The sequence below is a fragment of the Grus americana genome, chromosome 20, assembly GCF_028858705.1.
Source record: "Grus americana isolate bGruAme1 chromosome 20, bGruAme1.mat, whole genome shotgun sequence".
Classification (NCBI taxonomy): domain Eukaryota; kingdom Metazoa; phylum Chordata; class Aves; order Gruiformes; family Gruidae; genus Grus; species Grus americana.
The window spans coordinates 593,460-612,136 of NC_072871.1; the positions used below are offsets into that span (position 1 = coordinate 593,460).

At 53.1% G+C, this 18,677-nt stretch overlaps 1 protein-coding gene across 26 annotated transcripts in view; it reads right to left on the bottom strand.

Annotated features, from left to right (window-relative positions):
• Nucleotides 1-18,677, bottom strand: part of EXD3 (exonuclease 3'-5' domain containing 3) — a 295,827-nt gene that overhangs the window by 57,474 nt on the left and 219,676 nt on the right. For 2 of the 26 annotated variants that reach the window (XR_008579990.1, XM_054848370.1), the window contains one exon: nt 18,433-18,645. The exons of 23 other annotated variants lie outside the window; for them this stretch is intronic. Coding sequence is in view for 2 of the 3 variants with exons in the window: in XM_054848370.1 (XP_054704345.1) it covers nt 18,529-18,645 (117 nt within the window). In the remaining variant the exon portion in view is untranslated. Of the gene's footprint in view, nt 1-16,905; nt 18,646-18,677 lie in introns of those variants that run through there. One more of the 26 variants, XM_054848364.1, reaches the window with a different exon arrangement.

Here is an 18,677-nt window from a genome sequence, read left to right on the forward strand (position 1 = left end):
AGCCTGGAGAAGAGAAGGCTGCGGGGAGACCTTAGAGCCCCTTCCAGTCCCTAAAGGGGCTCCAGGAAAGCTGAAGAGGGGCTGGTGACAAGGGCAGGGGTGGGACTGGGTGGGCTGGGAGGTCCCTTCCAACCCAAACCATTCTGGGATTCTATAATTCTTCTGCCACAACCTCAGTTTCTTTTTCACAGGTCCCTGATGCTACGAGTCAGCAGAGAGGGCTTTGTGCTGCTGCTCTGTGCCTCGGCCTCTGCGCAACCATTCTGGAAGCACCACTGAGCCCCTGAGTCCCTGACCAAGAGATTTAGTTTATTGCCAGGATAAACCTATGGGCACATCCCCAGGGTCCTCCAGAAACACAGAAGTCTGCTGGAAGGAGCTCTCTGCCCAGGCCTTGTGGGTACCGGAGACAAGTTTAGGTAACAGCTGTCGCAAAACAAGAGATTTTGGAGCAGCAAACTCATTGGTAGGTAAGGACCATACTACATGCCAAAGTATTAGGACTAGATGTACTGAAATCCCAGACAAAAAGGCCTAACATCTCTTGAGCTGCAGGTGCACTTCCAAAAAACAGCTAGAAAAAGGGACGGCTCCAAAGTCTGCAGGCACCTCTGCAGATCTGCAGTGTACAAGGCTTTGCCCATCCTTCCAGGCCTCCACCTCCCTACACAAGCCTGGAGATGTGGATGCCACTGTTGGATTTCCAATAAAAACACAACTTCCTTCACTTTAGCGGCTGCTGAGCACTTCATCTAACAGCTGCAGCATGGGCTGGAGATCGATGGTGTTAGACAGTTTCATAGAGAACATACCAGTGTTTTAGTGTCACAGCCAGGACTCTCACAAACTAGGACCAAAAGTCTGACCCTGAATCTCTACTCAGACTCTGAGTAAATCCCTTACTGCACCAGAACTACAGCTCTAGTTCTTGATGATCCCCAAACTGCAATTAACCCAGTTCGCTGCTATGCATCACATTCGTTATCTGCCTCGTGGAAGCACCAGGAGCCCAGGCTGCGGTTGGGAACATTGCTGCACCAGGCTCTGGAGGAACAGCAGGCAGAAGGAAGGGTTCAGGCACATTACTACATCTCCCATGGACACTTCCATGCTGGCTGCAGGAACCCAAGCTCAGGTGCTATGACCACGGAGCTCAACCCTGGCTCAAACTCTGCCCAGAAAGTGGGATGAGCTGAGCCGGGGCATCAGTGAGTCTGCTCGGGGATATTTGTTGCCACGACACTCTTGCCCAGCCGTGAAAGCTAAAAAAAGCTCTTTGCTAAACCCTCATGGGACCGAAAGTGCTTTAAAAATGCCAGTTTTGGGCCCCTCCTTTTGGATAGCCTCATGTGCAAGCTTTGCCTGAATCCCCCTGAAGCCGAGTCCTGGATGTCACACCCCGGCGATGCTGGTGCTGAGCCCGGCAGCGGCAATGCTGTGCCCAGGAGCAGGAGCCTGCCTCTGGCCGCCAGCACCGAGAAAGTTTCAGGGCAGAGCCCTGCGACAGCCACAGCCCTGGCAGGGATGGGCAGGGGTGAGGGCTCCTCCAGGCCCCCCGCTTTGCCGTGGGGCCCATGGGAACGCAAGAATTCAGCCCCGCATCTCCTTCGGCCGCCCAGCAAAGGGACCCCGCAGGTTTCGGCTCCCAACCGGGGATTCGGCAGGAGGCAGGACCTGGGCTTAGCCGTGCCTTGATCCCCCTCCGAGAGACCCCTCTTAACATCTCATGTGCAGCTGGGCAAAAGCAGAGCCCCGCGTTGCCGGCAGCACCTCCAGCCTCCCGGCAGTCCCTGTTTTGGCCGCTGTCCGTCAGCGAGATGCCGGGTGATGGAGGCATCTTGGCCTGGACCTGGCCTCTACCGCCAGCCACTGGGACGGAGCCACCGGTGAAGGAGGGGGATGACAAGCAAGTGCCCTGACCTGGGTGAGGAGAGGAGAAGGGGATTAAAGGGAGGGATTAGCAGGGAGAAAACTGAAGGTCATCCTCAGTGGGAAAGAAACGAGGCAGCGGCAGCGGAGCCGGCTCTGCCTGGCTGCCCCTCCTGCCCCTGCCCCGGCTCCCAGCGATGCAGCACCTCCTTTGTGTCTCCCGTGACCCAGGGATTATGAGTGTGGGAACGGGGCCCGCGCGGGTACCCTGTGCACTGCTGCGGCCTCGCATGCTCACAAAGGCGAGGGCAGGTCTGGGGGGAAGGAAAGGCAGTGAGAAATGGCTCCCGCTGCGGCTCTTTGCCGGGAGGCTGCTGGGGCTGGGGCGGCCACTCTGCCCTCCCGCTCGCCCTGCGCCGGCATCTCCATTGCAAGCGCAGTGCAGTGCTGCCAGGGCCAAAGGCAGAGCCGGCACGCGGGGCTGTCCCCCGGTCGCGCTGCGGTGATGCAGGTCATCTCCCATCATCTCTCCCCTCGCATGCTGGGGCCGTCCCGTGAGAGCTGGGACGTGCGTAAGCAGAGCGCAGCGCTGTAAATGAGAAAACGGGTAAATCTGGGATCACCGAGTCCAGCCCCAGTGGGAACTGTGTTAACGACTGGACTGGCGCATCCAGTGAGACAGCTGATGATGCTCCTCACTGCGGCGGTGATGCTTAGCCTGGGTGAGTCCCAGCGTGGGTATTTCATCCTCTGGAAATCTCAAAGACACCAAATGTCCTCCCAAGCCCTCCCACTCCGTGTCCCCCTCTCTGGGCAGGAGCCAGGTCCCACCGCTGCACCTCCAGCTATGGGCTTTGAGGATCCCCCATGGCCTGGCCCTGACAAACGCCTTCCCTGTGGGGAGGAGAGCCCATCTCTGCCCCCCACCTCCTCCTGGCACGCGTGCCCGTGGGGCACCTCTGCTCCACCAGCACTCTCTGGTTTAGTGGCTCCTGCCGTGACTCCTCTCGAGCACCCGGACCGTCCTGGCATCCCTCTGGCGACACAGCCCGGCCACGGGGACCTCAGCAGAGGGAGCAGAAGGGGTTTGGCAGGAGCATCAGCTCCCAGGGAGTGTTAGAAAGGCCAGCCCATGATTAATGACTAATTAGGAAATGTCTGTTATGATTATTATCCTAATGATCCCAGTAAGGAAGGCTCCTTACCTTAGGAAAAAAATGGATGCTGGCTCCAACAGTTCCCAAACGTAACAGCCCACTGTGGGAAACTCCAGACTTTTGTAAAAATAAATAGTCTCGGTTTTGCGCATGAGTTTTTATTTTTAAATAAGCCAAAACTAACCGAATGATTTTTCACGGAGCTCTGTAACCTGTGGGCTGTGAGGCCGGGAGGGAGGGGACTGGGCTCTCCAGGTGGCCGCTCGCTCTGTCCAGGAACAGACACCTCATTTTGGGCTCCTCCTTACAGCACAGCAACAGCCAAAACCCAAAAAATGCAAATCTTCCATTAAATGCAAATCTTCCATTCTTTGTCAGCGACATGGACAGCGGGATTGAGTGCACCCTCAGCAAGTTTGCCAATGACACCAAGCTGTGTGGTGTGGTTGACACACTGGAGGGAAGGGATGCCATCCAGAGGGACCTTGACAGGCTGGAGAGGTGGGCCCGTGTGAACCGCATGAAGTTCAACAAGGCCAAGTGCAAGGTCCTGCACGTGGGTCAGCACAATCCCAAGCACGACTATAGGCCGGGTGAGGAATGGATGGAAAGCAGCCCTGAGGAGAAGGACTTGGGGGTATTGATTGATGAGAAGCTCAACATGAGCCGGCAGTGTGCGCTTGCAGCCCAGAAAGCCAACCGTGTCCTGGGCTGCATCAAAAGAAGTGTGACCAGCAGGTCGAGGGAGGTGATCCTGCCCCTCTACTCCGCTCTTGTGAGACCCCACCTGCAGTACTGCGTCCAGCTCGGGGGACCCCAGTACAGGAGAGACATGGAGCTGTTGGGGAGAGTCCAGAGGAGGCCACGAAGCTGATCAGAGGGCTGGAGCACCTCTGCTATGAGGACAGGCTGAGAGAGTTGGGATTGTTCAGCCTGGAGAAAAGGCGGCTCCGGGGAGATCTAATTGCGGCTTACCAGTACCTGAAGGGGCCTACAGGAAAGATGGTGAGGGACTGTTTATCAGGGAGTGTAGTGACAGGACAAGGGGGAATGGGTTTAAGTTGAAGGAGGGTCGATTGAGATTAGATGTTAGAAAGAAATTCTTTACTGTTAGAGTGGTGAGGCCCTGGCACAGGTTGCCCAGAGAAGCTGTGGCTGCCCCTGGCTCCCTGGCAGTGTTCAAGGCCAGGTTGGATGGGGCTTTGGGCAACCTGGGCTAGTGGAGGGTGTCCCTGCCCATGGCAGGGGTGGGACTGGATGGGCTGTGAGGTCCCTTCCAACCCAAACCAGGCTGGGATTCTGTGATTCTATGAAAACAATAAAATGAAGCATAAGCCACTGAAGGGGACTAGTGCCATTTCATCAGGCCATTTTATTAATCCTTCTTGGACTTGATATCAATTTACGGCAAAACCAAAGGCACAAGCAATGCCAGCATTGGATTCAGTGCTCGGACTGGATAGTGAGGTGGTTAGTTCAGTATTGCAATTACATGAGACCATTGTTTGTCATTGCTAAGGTATATTCAGAATAGACACAGTGGTTAAGAAGGAAAATTTTAAATATATCAGAATTTGCCTTGAAAGGCATTCCCAAGCAAAAAAATGCCGCTCTCTAATGAACAGGTATTATTCAAGTCCAGCTCTAAAGCCATTAGCCTATGTGCTCCTCCTTGCACGTTCCAATAACTGCCATTAACTTCAGAAGCTCAGCTCAAAGGATTAGGAAATGGATTAGCTAAAGTCTGCTTTATGGAAATGGAAAAGTGCTCCGTAATTGAGCCATGCTGTTACAGGGATAACCACAGGGATCCTCCTCTGCGGATCAATGAAGAGAGGACTTCTCCAGTTATACCGACAAGTAGTTTCCAGCTACGACATCAACCAAATACCACACTATTTCTTTCAAGAAATCTGTCAGCACAGACGTAGCCATGCAACTAGAAATTCAAAAAATTACTATTGCCCTGAGTTAAGTACATTGAGAAACCAGGTAACCAGAAAGAAAATACACCATGCAACTAGCGGTTCCAAAGCACGTAGAGCAAACGGGGTTTTGGGACGCTGTTGTGTCACCTGCAGTTGCGAGGTGCCTTTACGGGTGACGGCCATGCTACGGCACCGGAGCCTTCCCACCCCCCAGCAGGACAGCTCGTGAATTCAGGACCAGCGCTCAGGGATGATCCAGTTGAGCACTTGCTGAGGCTGAGAACTGGTGCTCAGCTTTTCCCCCTCTCCACGCCTGCCCCAGGAGGGACATCAAGCCCATACGTGTGTCAGGCTCTCAGCAAGGGCTTCTCCAGCTCATTAACTATGTGGCTGAAAGTAATCAGAATAGAAATACTGAGCAGGGAGGACAGAGCACGAGCCTGCTTTCCTCCTTTCTAAAAATCCCTGGATTTTATTTTATGCCGGCAACTCCACAGAAAACGTCTCATGAAAGTGTGTCTGACAGTTACACTGCGAGTCCTTGCAGCACAGCGCTGCACCTCCGGCCCTCCCTTGGGTGCCACTGTCCTAAACGCACCCAACTGAGCACCCAATCCTGGGTGCCACCAGGTCACCCACGGCTGGCGGCAAAAACACGGGCATCGGCGTGCCATGGCTCTCATGTCCCTTAGGAGAGGTAAGATGATGCTCATTTGGAAACCACGAGCTCTCTGTGAACTTCATCTCATATATGGTGACTAATTCCATCATTCAAAGAGCTGACGATGATGAAAACAAGTGGAATGATCAGGAAGGAAATTAAAAATAGCCCTCATGTGGCACTGTGTCAAGTGCTCATGTTTAGATTTTAATTTTATTTTTTTATTCCAAGTTTCTTTGATAAAATATTTTCCCATGCTGAATACACTTGGAACGTCCCCTCCATCACGGCATTCCTGACGGATGAGCCAGGCTGTCGCAGATCCTATGCCAGAGCTGTATTCCCTCTGCTCCGCAATTCTCACTCCCACATCCACACCTTTGGGACCTGGAAGTCATCAATCATCAGGCACCAGCCAGGAAGGTACCTCTGAAGGCAGAAACATCATCTTGGACACAGTATGGGAAGAAAACGGAGACTTTGACAGCCAGCACGAGACTGGGACCACATCTCTGCTTGGCTCCTGCGCTGGGCAGCAGTAGGTAAGATATTTCAGCAGACAGATTTTCCCGGCCATGAGACTCAATGATGTTGGTAGAAAGCGGGTGTTTCACCATCCCACTGGCTTTCTTGCATGGATGCAAACTCAGCAGAGACCTGGGGGGGGTCCATCTACCCACCTCCATCAGGCTGGAGATGCCTACAGCCAGGCTTGGCACCACTGCTCCACTCACAGTCGGCGGAGAGGAATGGGGTGATTTGTCTCACCCAAAGCAGGCGGCTGCTCGAGGCTAAAGCAAATCCAGCCCCACGTGCCCCTGCTGAGACAGGTGTCAGCGGACAGCCCCCACGCTGTGCCCAGGCCACCGACAGCCTCTGGCCACCAGGCACGAATGCTCACCGTAAACTTCCCTACTGCTTCCAATTTCTGCATTCCTTGGAAACATCTGAAACAAAAGTCTGATTTCAACATCTTTGAACCAAAATGTTTTTCCTTGTTTTTAAAAACCTGCAAATCTAAACTACATTTTGGGGGTTTATTTTGGTTTGGTTTTTTTTTTTTTTTCTTTTTATTTTCCCTTTCAGACACTTTACTGCAGATGCAGGTTCCAAGAGTGAGCTGCCAAGGTCTCATCATGAAAAATTAATGGGTCACAAAAATAAGAAACACCCCTCCATCCCCAGGCTCCCACCACTCATTTATCGCCTGTACAGGTAACGCAAGCATTTACAGCCTCTCCAATTAGGGGGATGCATTAAAATCCCATTTGTTAAATATTGTTAAAAGAAATCCAAGGGTGGAGGGAATCCCGAAAACAGCGTTTACATGGAAAAATGTATGCCACGCTGTTTTGGTTACTTCTGCAGAGGCCCAGGGATGCGACTGTGGTATTGAGAATAAACTGTGAAGGAGCGCGATGCCAGCCTGTCTGCCGTGTGTCTGTACACACACAGCGAGACTCTGCAGAGTGAAGATGCTCGGGTCCCAGCAGGGCAGGAGAATGCAGAGGCCACATGCACCAAAAGTAACTTAAATTTTCCCCGACACGGTATGCAGGGAAGTGGTGACCAGCAACTTGTGGGAAGGAGGAGGTTTTATGGATCATTGACTGAAAAACAAGAAATCTGCCTTCCCAAAGTAGTGGGAAAAGCCCATACTCATAAATATCTTCCAAGCCTTCCTGCAGCAGGTACAGCCCGGCGTCCCTGCTGCCCGTGGGAGTGCAGGCAGCGGTGAGACAGCCTGCGGATGCTCATCCAGAGGCCAAAATCAGCCGCCTCCAATTAAACATTTACAACTGAGCCACCTGCCCGGATGCTTCTGCCGATGGAAACAAGCTGGTGGTTTGGACTGAGGTGGTCTTTTCCCACATTGTGAGCCCATCACATCTTGCTTTGCAGTGGGGAAGGATGAGTAACTCCTCACTCATCACTCCTACAGGCAGTGGACAGAAATGTTTTGAGTTCCTGCTCCACCTTGGACATTCTCTCCGAATGGGCTGCAGAGGGGCCTGAACAACCCACTTTAATGGTGACATCTCCACTGGGGATGGCTGAAGCTCAGCCACAAGACCTCCAGCCCAGCTCTCTTGGGCACACCGCTGCTGCCCGCTCCATATTACCCAGCTGTGAGACCTATTTCCACCCACCAACATTGCCCCACGTCTGGGCATGGGCTGCTTTCACCACAGGCAAAAAGAGTCCAGCTTGACCGTCCGTCCATCCAAGAGGTACCTCGGTGTGATGGAGTGAGGGCCCTCGGGGCCCTGAAGACAGACTCTCCCTTTAAGGAGAAAGGCAAAGCACTTTGTGCAGGGATCTGTGCTTGTTTTGTCATGGGACACATTACCCTGAACCCAAAAGAGGAAGGAAAAAGGGGGGGGAAGCTTTTGCCTTTCTGGTGGGAACAGCATTTGAGTTAACTTTGTTTCCCTTGGGGAAAGACACCAAAATAACAGAGGAAGGAGGGTGTAGTGGGGGGGATGAAGCTAAAAAGGCTACGTAATCTGCCTGGGAAAAAACACGCTCCCAACGGTGCTCGTGAGCCTGTCCATCCACCCACCGCAGCGGGCAGCATGGCTTGCCACGCGGAAGGAGAGCAGAGCACTGCCGGCATGCTGCCTGCGCCCAGGGGACGCGGATCCTGCGGGCCGACCCCGTGCTGCCGGATGCAAAGGGACCCTGTTGCGGTTCTGCAGGGCTGCGGGCTCCATCTGCCCTGCTCGGGGCTTTCCGAAGGCACCGTGCAGAGGGAGGAGCAGTCACTGGGGGAATGGGGTCTGGAGAAGTTACTTGCTCAGAATGTCCCACACCGGGTTGGGACAGCAGCCTGCGATCCGGCTTCCCACCTCTAGCAGTCTGCCCTGCCTGCACCTAATGCTTTCTCCTGCAACGCCTGAGACGGGTGTTTGAAGACAAGGCAGGCAGGTCCCCCCGCAGGGTCCCTTTGGGGAGGCGGATCCCCGCCGCCGTCCCGATGGTCCTTACCTTCCTCCATGGAGCATCTCCTGGAGCAGCCGGCACAGGCATGCTGCACAGGCACTGGTGTCGGGCTTTATTCCAAAGCATAAAGCCACGCAGACCAGCAGGCTGTTAAAACCTCACGGTAATCATACTGGTAACATCATTTTTTCTCATCGTAGTGTTACTTTCCTTAAGCTACATGGGCGAGGAGCCTGCAATGTGCCAAGCCTGACCGGTGCCTGGTATTCCCACGTAAAATGGAGATTTCCAAACTCCACCTTTTAGTGTCGTATCTTGAACGCAGCAGTGAGTGGGTTAAACGCCCCATCGGCTCTCCCTGGCAAAGCCTGCAGAGCCATGCCTGGGACAGCATAGCACCCGACAGCAGCTACACCTGCACGGAGCAACAGCTGACCCTGACACGGGAGCCTCACAGGACGGCACCCTCAGCGGGTAAAAAATGCAATCCCTTGCCCATAGCATCACTGTAATGAAAAAAAGCCGATGGTGCAACCTGCCAGGAGGCCAAGCCAGCATGTCTCCACGCACAGGCGAGAGTGGAGCAGCCCCCTTATCTCAGGGCGTGCAACCTCCTCTGCGCACAGGTGAAAAAGTCCCTGATCTGCTCCAAATTCACCCTGCTCCAAAATCCACAATGACTAATCCTGTATCAGCAAAACCGTTCCCAGGCACCAACTGTTTTCCTCCCAGCCCTGACGCAGCACTGGGCACTGTTAGAGACCGGCTGGTGCCCGGGCAGGAGGAGCAGCTCACGGGCACACGTCTGCCCACTCTGAGCACCAAGGACCAGAGGTCACCTATGGCCCAGGAGCTCCCCTGCCTGCCACAGCCGGGCAGATCTACACGTGTCCTCTGCTCCTCCCCGTGCTTCACAAATCTCCTGGTGAAGCTGCTGCACACTGTGGTCCGGGAGCTGCACTCACACCATTGCTTTAGTCCATAAAACACATAAGCTCAGCAGCGACTCCTAAGCACTTCTTGTCTGAATGAACCATATTTCTGCCATGTCCTCCATGGGTAGGAGGGTGCAGAGAAACCAGTTTGTTTTCTTGCACTGTCTGTCTCTTTCTATTCCTCCCAACAAGCTCCAGGTTGGTTTTTGCAGGCGTTCTGCTCACACATCAGCACCACTGACCACCAGCCCTTCTTGTCTTCAAAATGCCACCCTACACTTCACTTGCCCAACTGGTATGCATCTTCTCACTGGTTTTACCAAGGCTGCATCTCTCTTTTAGAAAGATCCTTGCTTGACTGAAGATCACCTGTCTGAAACTTGCCCTATTACCCTCTGCATTTTATCATCTGCAGAGTGTTGCGTTGGCCGGGTGGACAGAGGCTGGTACAGGCACTCAAATTGCCTCCATGCCATGTAACTAGATCCATCTTCTTTTTAACTTTAGTACTAGTATTTCAGTAAATCGGTTTATTAAATATCTTCCTAAGTACTCGGTGGAATGAATAACAATGACAGCAAAGCACAGGAACAGCTTCAGGAGGTAATGCTCTCTCTGCCTTTGCACTGGAAGAAACCTGGGAAGTCCCTCTTCAGGAATTTAGGCTGAAAGGTATTCCCAAACCCACCGACCAGCTCATGCCTGACATCCGTCCTCCTATTCAGGACCAAAATAAGACATATACAAATAAACTAGCGATAGCCAAACTCTGGATTCCTCTCACTTTTTGTCTCATGAGAGAAATGAGAGACTGGAAGGGTCTTAGTGACTTCTGGCCGTTTCTCCAGTGGCATGTCTTCCCCAAATTGTGAATGATTTGTGTCCCTTAATGGGTATGTTCCTAATTATGTCATCAGAGGGCACAGGAGACGTGGACAGAAGACTACCTGCAGATCCCCAGCGCACAGGGCACGTGGAAGATGCCACCTGATGAGGATAGGCTGAAGGGTTTTGTCCTCCGATGCCTCCGTGGGAGGTTTTGCTGTCTGCCCATCCAAAAACCTGGCACAGCATATTTCAACCGCATCCTGCCCTGGATCATGTGTTTCCTCCCCTTATCCAGCAGGTCACTTAGACACACAGGAAAATGGACATGGGACCGGCTTGTGGGACTTGCTCTTGACCAGTCTCTAGTGCCTGGTTTGTATCACGGCGTTACCTTCTGGGCACTCACAAATTGATTTTTAATGAACCAAGCCAGTTTCTTTCTGCGTACTAAATTAGGATTCAGCATTTTGCCACAAGGCTTTGGACAAATGGCCCATTAGATTTTTGCTTTCTGCCTTTGATGAAGTCCTTAAGTGGCTGTTTCAAGAATGTTTCCTTAAAAAACAAAACATCTGCCCACTTGCTTTATTTTGCATGTGTGTCTGCACGAGCCCGTTGACTTTTGTTCCACCTCCCTCACGTCCCGCAGCCCAGGCTGTAAGTACGGCACTCTCCGCCTGTGCAAGTCTTGCAGTTATGACCAGCAAACAAGGCGGCTGTGTTTCGGCACCTAAATGGGGAAAAATGATTTTAGGAGGTGCTGGGAGGCAGCTGGAAAGTCTGGCCTTGCAGATGGGAAGGAAAACTGAGCTGAGCACCGTGACTCCCTTGGAGCAATTTGTTTCTGACCTGCACTCGGCTTGCAAACCCCATCCTCAGCCCCGCTTCCAGGAGAGCTGTCACGCCTCGTCGTGGGTGCAGCCCCGTCGCCCATCTCCCTGCACCTCCTCCCCTTCCTCCCCTGGGCTCCCCCACTCCCTGGCTCTTCATTCTCTTGCGAAGCCTTGTTGCGAACGGACAGGGAGGTGACAGGGCTGGCAGTGACAAGGGACAAAGGAGAAGGGGTGTCCAGCGCCCGGGCACTGCTGTGTCACATTGGCTTTGTTCCCACCCCTGGCTATTGTCCCCTGTTGCATATCCACCACTCACGCCGCACCTCCTCGCCCCGCCATACGAGCATCCGGGAGAGGAGGGCTCTATTTTTGTCCGTGAGGATGAACACTTCACTCTCACGTGCAGAGGGAAGCAAATGGACTGGTGTTGAACTGGGAACAGAGAGAAGACGGCTGGCATGCGGCCCTGGTTTGTGCCTTGCTGTGCAAGCCCAGCACCACACTCCTAATTAAGATGTTGTTAAAAATTCAGACCCATTTGGATGCAGATGGGGATGCGGGGGTCGTACTCTGCGGACCAAGCTGTCCTCACACTGCTCCACGCGGCCCTGCGGAGAGGGAGAAAACCGGAGACGAGTCCTGTTTCCTTCCTGGGGACACGGATCTGGTCAGCTCACGGATGCAGATTCATCATTGGCACGAAGGGAGAGTGAAGCGACAGGGAATCACCCTCCTGTGCTGCTCTTGGAAAGCAGCACGGACGGCTTGGCCGCGGCGCTCAGTCCCGCGCTCTCGGCAGCAGCCACGCTGGCACGTCCCTGGCTGTGGCACGTCCCTGGTTCTGGCACGTCCCTGGCTGTGGCATGCTGCGTTCACTGTCACCACTGCCCTGAGGTCCCCCCCGCCGCAAAGCGCTGTGCTCTTATAAAGAGTTAAGGCGCTCTCAGAGGCGGTTCTGTGAGAACATTTCTCAGAGGGCAGTGCACTTTTATTCGAAATAATTTTCCATTCCATTTATATCTATATAATAGGAGGTGGCTCTGGGGTCCGAGTTTTCCATAGCCCCAGACCTCATTTCCCTGCCTGGGCTTGACCCCGCTCAGCTTCCCCAAGAATAACAGAGAAAAGTTCAACGGGAGAGAAAGAGCCACAGGGCTGAGCTGCTGCTGCTGCCTCGCGATGCTGCGGGCACGCAATTAGCCTCACTTTGTTAACAGAAGTTATTATATATACAGAATATATACATTTGTATGCATATATTATATACATGTTATCTATAACAGAATATATACATGCGTATATAGGTATATGGGAAAAGCCCTTGGAAGAAATGTACCTGGGAAGAGATTTCCGAACAAATACGGCAACAGAGGAACTCGGGATGCTTGCTGCAGTCTTTCCTTGGTTCTACAGCAATATGTTGCTTGATAATGGAGATATTACGGTTTTGTACTTTGACAATGCAGAAATTATTCTTTCTGCTAAAACCTTTTTGATTTTAAAAAATATTTCTCATGAAATTGCTTTTGATTAAAAACATTCAAAAGCATTCTGTCGTTTGCTTGCATTGGTTGGGAGTGGGGCGCATCCTTCTTAACCAAACCTGTATTTTTACAGAACAAGGCTGTGAGGGCCAGTGTCCGGGCGAGAAGCCTGCTTCGTGTAGAAAACACATTTGAGAGGAAGCTTTCCGGTCAGCCCCCACGGCCGCTCACGCAGCAGCTGCCCTGCCTTTGGCGCAGGCGTCTCAGCCATGCTCCTGCTGCTGGACACCCCACGAGCGCTGACGGGCACCGGCCCGGGCTGGGGGGACACTTTTGGATGAGCCTCCCAGACACTGGAGCCTGATATCTCCTCTTAATCCAACCGCCACCTTCCCTGGAGAGAGCACGCCATTTCCCTAAGCTTAAGCCTGATAAATGCACTGAGGTTCTTTGTCTGACAAACCCAGAGGGAATGCGGCTCCCCGTGCCCGGTCCCCAGGGACGTGCTCCTGGAAGATGTCCGTGGGGGCCACGTTTCAGTGGATTTCCCCTCGCGGACAGCAGTGTCCAGCAGCACCAACTGCCTCAGCGCAGCAGGAGGTACAAAATGTTGGTGTTCACATGTCAGAAAATTGGCTAGTACATAAAACCGCCTGCTTCAGACGAGCTTCCGTTCCAATCCAGAGAAAGGCAGCACCTAATGAAAACCCCAGCTATTTTTTGCTGCAGTCCAGTGAATTCATGACTCTCAGCTGACAGGTTTACTGATGAATGGCTGTGTCTCGTGTGCACCTTTGAAAACACCAGCGGTGATTCCCAGTTCCCCGCAGCCCCTGCAGCTTTAGGAAGTCTTGGTTCTCTCCTTTCCCTCCCACCCAGCTGACTCCTGCCTCCTCCCAAAAGGCTCCAGGCACTGGAAGTAGCTGAGCTCACGTGAACGGCACCAGGTCCCAGGGACCGGTGTGGGACGGAAAGGTCCTTCCCTCAAAAACTATTCATACAGGCACGTGTCACGCATGGGATATTTTTCAACTTGGCTTTCTCAGCAGGAGCTACGGGAGTTGACACCGTTGGGCAATGCAGAGCAGTCGCACTCAGCTCCTTTGTTGCATACCCGATGAACAACCATGTTCACACCTCCCCGGGTCCACCAGGATCCTTCTCCACCCTTTGCTGTGGCATGAAGGAGTCGCTCTGACGCTGGGTCTTCATGAAACAGAGGTTCTTCATTTAATTCCTGAATTATTTGATATCATTTTTAGCTTCTGCAACTGTCTATTCTTTTCAATGCACATCTAGTGCAACATCTTAGCTGTCGATCTATTCAGATACCAAACCTGCCAGTCAAATACAGAAACTCACAGTACGGATGATGCCTGAGTCTGTTTAGGAGGCACCGAAAAAAAGACTGAGAGAAAAAGAAACTGCAAGGAATGAGAATGAAAAACTAGTGAGCAGAAGAGAGGAAAGAGAAAAAGCCGCCAGGTGCCCAGATGCGATGCTTTGCACCCTGCTGTGATGGCCAGGAACTCCTCTCCATCAGCCCAACAGCGCCCAACAGCCCAGCACGGGCCACTCTGATTAAAAGAAATAAAATATTGAGACTCAAAATATACAGAATCGAGAGTTTAACAAAACTGTCAGCCCCACAAGAGTTTCCATCATTAATACACTCGCTGGACTGTGCCTAAAAGGGACGGACCTGAAAGACGCAGAGAACTTATCTACACCGCGGTTAGAAGGGTGACCGCAGGAAGGGAGATGCACCTAAGCTGGCGCTCAATGAGCTCTGAGCTCATTAAGCCTGTGCAGAGCCTGCAGCAGGTACGGCCGGCATCCCGCCAGCCTCGCACAGCACAGCTGCTGAGAGCTGGGTGCCGTGGCTACAGAAACGGGAGCTGAGGGCGAGCAGGGATGTGTGCATCCCAGCCAGAGACGGCCATTCCCAAATGAGCTTCCTGAGAACCAAGGTGAGTGGTAACGGATGCTGACAACATTTCAGTATTGGGTCACATCCAGCTTTTCACTCACAACCTCAAAGGACCCCCAAAGCAGAATCACTCCGTTTAAGCTGGACCAGAAACTGCTAACCGTGTAAATTCCTCACTGAGCTGAGAACAGCTCTTAAACCCACACTTGCAGAGCTGTCTCGACCTTCCCTCAACTCCTCAGCGAGCTGGTCCCATGGCGGTGGCGCTCAGCGCACACTGGTCACCATGGTACGCCAGCGGACAGATCCCCACAGCTCCTGCAGCTCCATTTCTCGTTCCTGCGAAGGTGCCAATGCATGCCGCAGGACAGAGTGACCCGGACGGAGCAACATGCGGGCCCCACGCGAATCACCCCACACTTCCCAAACGAGGCCTTTGGGAGGGCCGCAGCTACGTCTGCAGCTGGCTGCTTCTTGAACCAGCTGACTCAGCGCCGCAGCCCTCCGCACCGCCCCGGCTGCCCACGGACTGTACACCACGGGGTGCTGGAGTGACGGGGGTCAGCAGTCACGTTGCCGTGTCTGGAAGAGTTATATATTTCAGAGTTTTCAGTAACTCCGCAAGATTCATGGAGTGGAAGCAAAAACCAAGGGTGTTTCTGAGCGCAGAGGGATTCTTTAAGGCGCAAGGACTCACGAGCTTGTAAAGCTCCTGGTGCCGGCAACAGCTGACGCCCGTGGCTCTGCGTTGGGCTTCGAAGCCACCCCCAGCTAGGACAGGGGTTCCCCACTGTTAGACAGAGGCCAGACCAGCGTGCCCAAAAAGTGTCCCCTGCGCCCCACCTGCTCCCCAGGGCAGGACCCTCCACAAGCAGCTCCACAACCAATGACGGGGCTGAACAAATTGGGGGTACAATAACCTTGTCACCCCAAATCGCGACAGCAGAAGGAAGGGAGGAGCACCTCGACCCCCCACCAGCTGCAGCTTCTCGCTTCCCTACATGAAACCAGCTCAAAGCCCTCCATGAACCCGCGAGCGGCACTTTGCCGTACGAAGGGCCGGCAGTGCTGCCGAGGGTAGGGAAGGGAGCCACGCACATCGCCTCCCTTCTTCGTGCCGGGGTTGTCAAGTTGGCAGGGAAATAATAAACACTTCTCTAAACTTCCTAAATGTCAAGAAAATATTTACAGGGCCCACTTCTGCAAAGCACGCACGCCAGCCCAAAGGGCGCGCGCGCGCACACACACACGCGCGCGCACACACACACTTCGCTGGGCGCTGCCTGGCACGCTTTTTGCAATGATTTTTATTAAACATTTGTGGTTTTCCTGCTGAAAAACCCAGTGAAAGATTAATGCCAACAAGCGACTCCTCTGGGGCTGAAACTGTCAGGGAGCCAGGGCACAGGGAGGTACAGAGCCTGCGTGTCCGTTCCTTCCCCAACATGTTTTACAGCCAGAGAAATAAGACCCAGCCTGGCCAGGACTGCGGCACGTTTAGGGGGGAAATCTGTGCTAATGCTGACCGCGCTCTGGAGACACAGAGAAGACTTCAGGCCCACACTCGTGAACATTTCACCAGCAAATAAATTCATATAAAAACATTTCTCATGTATGCAATTTTTTTTTTTTTGCTTTAAAATGGGATTGCCATGGTCTCTAATTTTCTCTAGGCTGTAATCATAACTTTGCAATGCCTCACAGCTGTTGAAATCCTGCGCTAGGCATGGAAATGGGCTGAGCGTGGAGCTCAGCTCCTGGTAGGCTTCCAGCCCGGGCTGGAGCCACACCGGGACGCAACCAGAACAGGCAGGTTGGCACCAGGACGAGCGACATCCCCAGGTTTGGTGTGTGCTGCGTCGCACCGCGGCCCCGTTTCTCCGCCAGATGCTCCCGCTGGTGCGGCCGCAGGGGAGACGAGTGCGAGCTCCTGCTCCGACACCCCGCGGGGCAGCCGTGGGTGCCCAGCCTGCGCGTGGGAGGGCAGCGCTTCACCGCGGCATCAGCCTGCATTTACTTCCAGCTTCAACTATTACACTCTAATGAAGGTCTTCTAATGAGCTGTTTAAATAGTAATTAGAGGCCAGCACTGAAGAGGGAGATAAGTCTTGTGGGTATCTCGCCCTGCGAGAAAGGACCTGATAAGAAAGAACTGAATGATTTTCTTCTGGGATCAATTCCAACGAGCAATTATCCCCTTGATACCACGCTGCTTAATCAGGAGCAGATTGAAAAAACACTTGACAGTGGCTGGCAATGAATGGGCCACTTTCCCAGCGTTTTACAAGGGAAGGCTGGAGGCTTTATGCCAGTACCTGAGATAGGAGATGATCCAAATAGTGCTGATAGCTCCTTTTATTTACATAAAATAATAATAATTTTTTTCAAAAGCTTTGCGTACACGGAAGAATCATCAGCTTTGTTTCCTGATGGCTTCCCATCTCAGCTATTCAAAGGGTTTATCTTTTTTTTTTCAAATTTCAGGTGCTGGGGTTCAGTGACTTGCTAATGCTGACCAGGAACCCGACTGTGGGTCCTTCGCTGTTTTGAGCACGACGGCTCCTGTTTTGCTGCGAGCGGCTCTCTCCCGGCAATTACAGCGAACAGATGAGCCGAGCTGTGACAATTGTGCAGGACAAGATGACTCACAGACTTGGCTAAAAACTTACTAGTTATCCTCTGATGTTGTCGAAGAGTTAAGCAAGCTCGAACATTTTAATAGGCTTATTTTCTCACCATTCTACCGCCTCAGGTGATCCTTTGTGTTGCAACACAAAATACCGTATCACAGGATTATTAGAAAAAAGAAAGAGCCGTGCTCAAATCGTCATTTTTTTTCTGTCACGCTCTGCCAGTGCCAACGTCTGGTGGGGACTCTGGCAAACAGTGCGAGTAGCAAACGGTGCAAATAGATTTGGCAAATTGCAGAAATAACAGCCAGGAGGGATATTTTAAGGCTGGAGTATTACTCACTATCTGCAGCGCTGCGTAGCCAGGAGATATAATTGTGCAGCAGGACACAGGGAACAAAACCCTGGTGCTCACATGCGTGTAAGGAGCACAAGGACACATGGACGGCTGCAACCACGGGATCAGAAGCATGTGCCCCTTCGTTAACTGCCAAAGGCAAAAGAAAAACTGCAAACGTCTTCTGCACAGTCAGACCACGATTACGGGAGATCACACACACGAGGAGTCTGGAACGTGGGGATGGGAAGGGACTCGCTGCGTTACTGAGGGTGCGCTTTGCTCCTGCAGTGCCATGTCCTCTAGTCCCGGCAGGAATGGAGTCAGGGTTTTTTCACACTGGGACAAGGGGTGGAAACCTGCTCTCAGGGGGATTCGGAGCCTCGTTCTAATTTCCAGCCTGGCTTCACTCACGGCACTTTGCTCCTCTGTTCCCAGGCACTGCTGCGTCTGAGCTGCTCACCTCTCCTCCCTCCCATGTGCACGTCACCCCTCGCAGCCAGCGAGAGCAGGGAGAGACCCTCGCAGCCAGCCCCTCTCCTCAGCCCACCACTCCAGGCTCTTCTAGGTCTCCTCTTGTATGGCAGCATCTTCATTTCCCTCATCTGCCTACAGATTTCCCTGCAGCCCCACGTGAATTCATCAGTCGGGGACCAGAATCACACAGGGGTTACCCGAACAGGGCAAAGACCCTTCTAGCCCAGGAACCTGCCTCGGACGCTCACTGGGTGCTGATGCTCACGGGACGGTTTCACGGTACAGTGGAGCCAGCTTCAGACTCCCTACTGCCAAGAGGGGACATCTCAGGAGCCCCCCTTCCCTGAGCCCCTTCTCAGTGCCTGCTCCCACCCCTGGACTGCTCCTGGCACAAGGTCAGATCACGCAGGAGACATTCACCTTGCAAACATGGAAATGCCCCCTCCATTTTTTGGGCAGGTTTGTTTTCTGCCATTGCAGTGCACTGAACTGGCTTCCTGGCTGGTCAGAGGAGCCTCAGCGGCTGCTCGAGCTCAGCAGAATGCACCAAGAAGAGGTGGGTGGAGTGGGACCTTCTCCCTCTGGCAGCAGTGGCGTGTTGAAGTTAGTCAGGCCATCCCATGAAATCACATCCTGCGAGACGGAAAGGAGAGCAGGGCATGAAG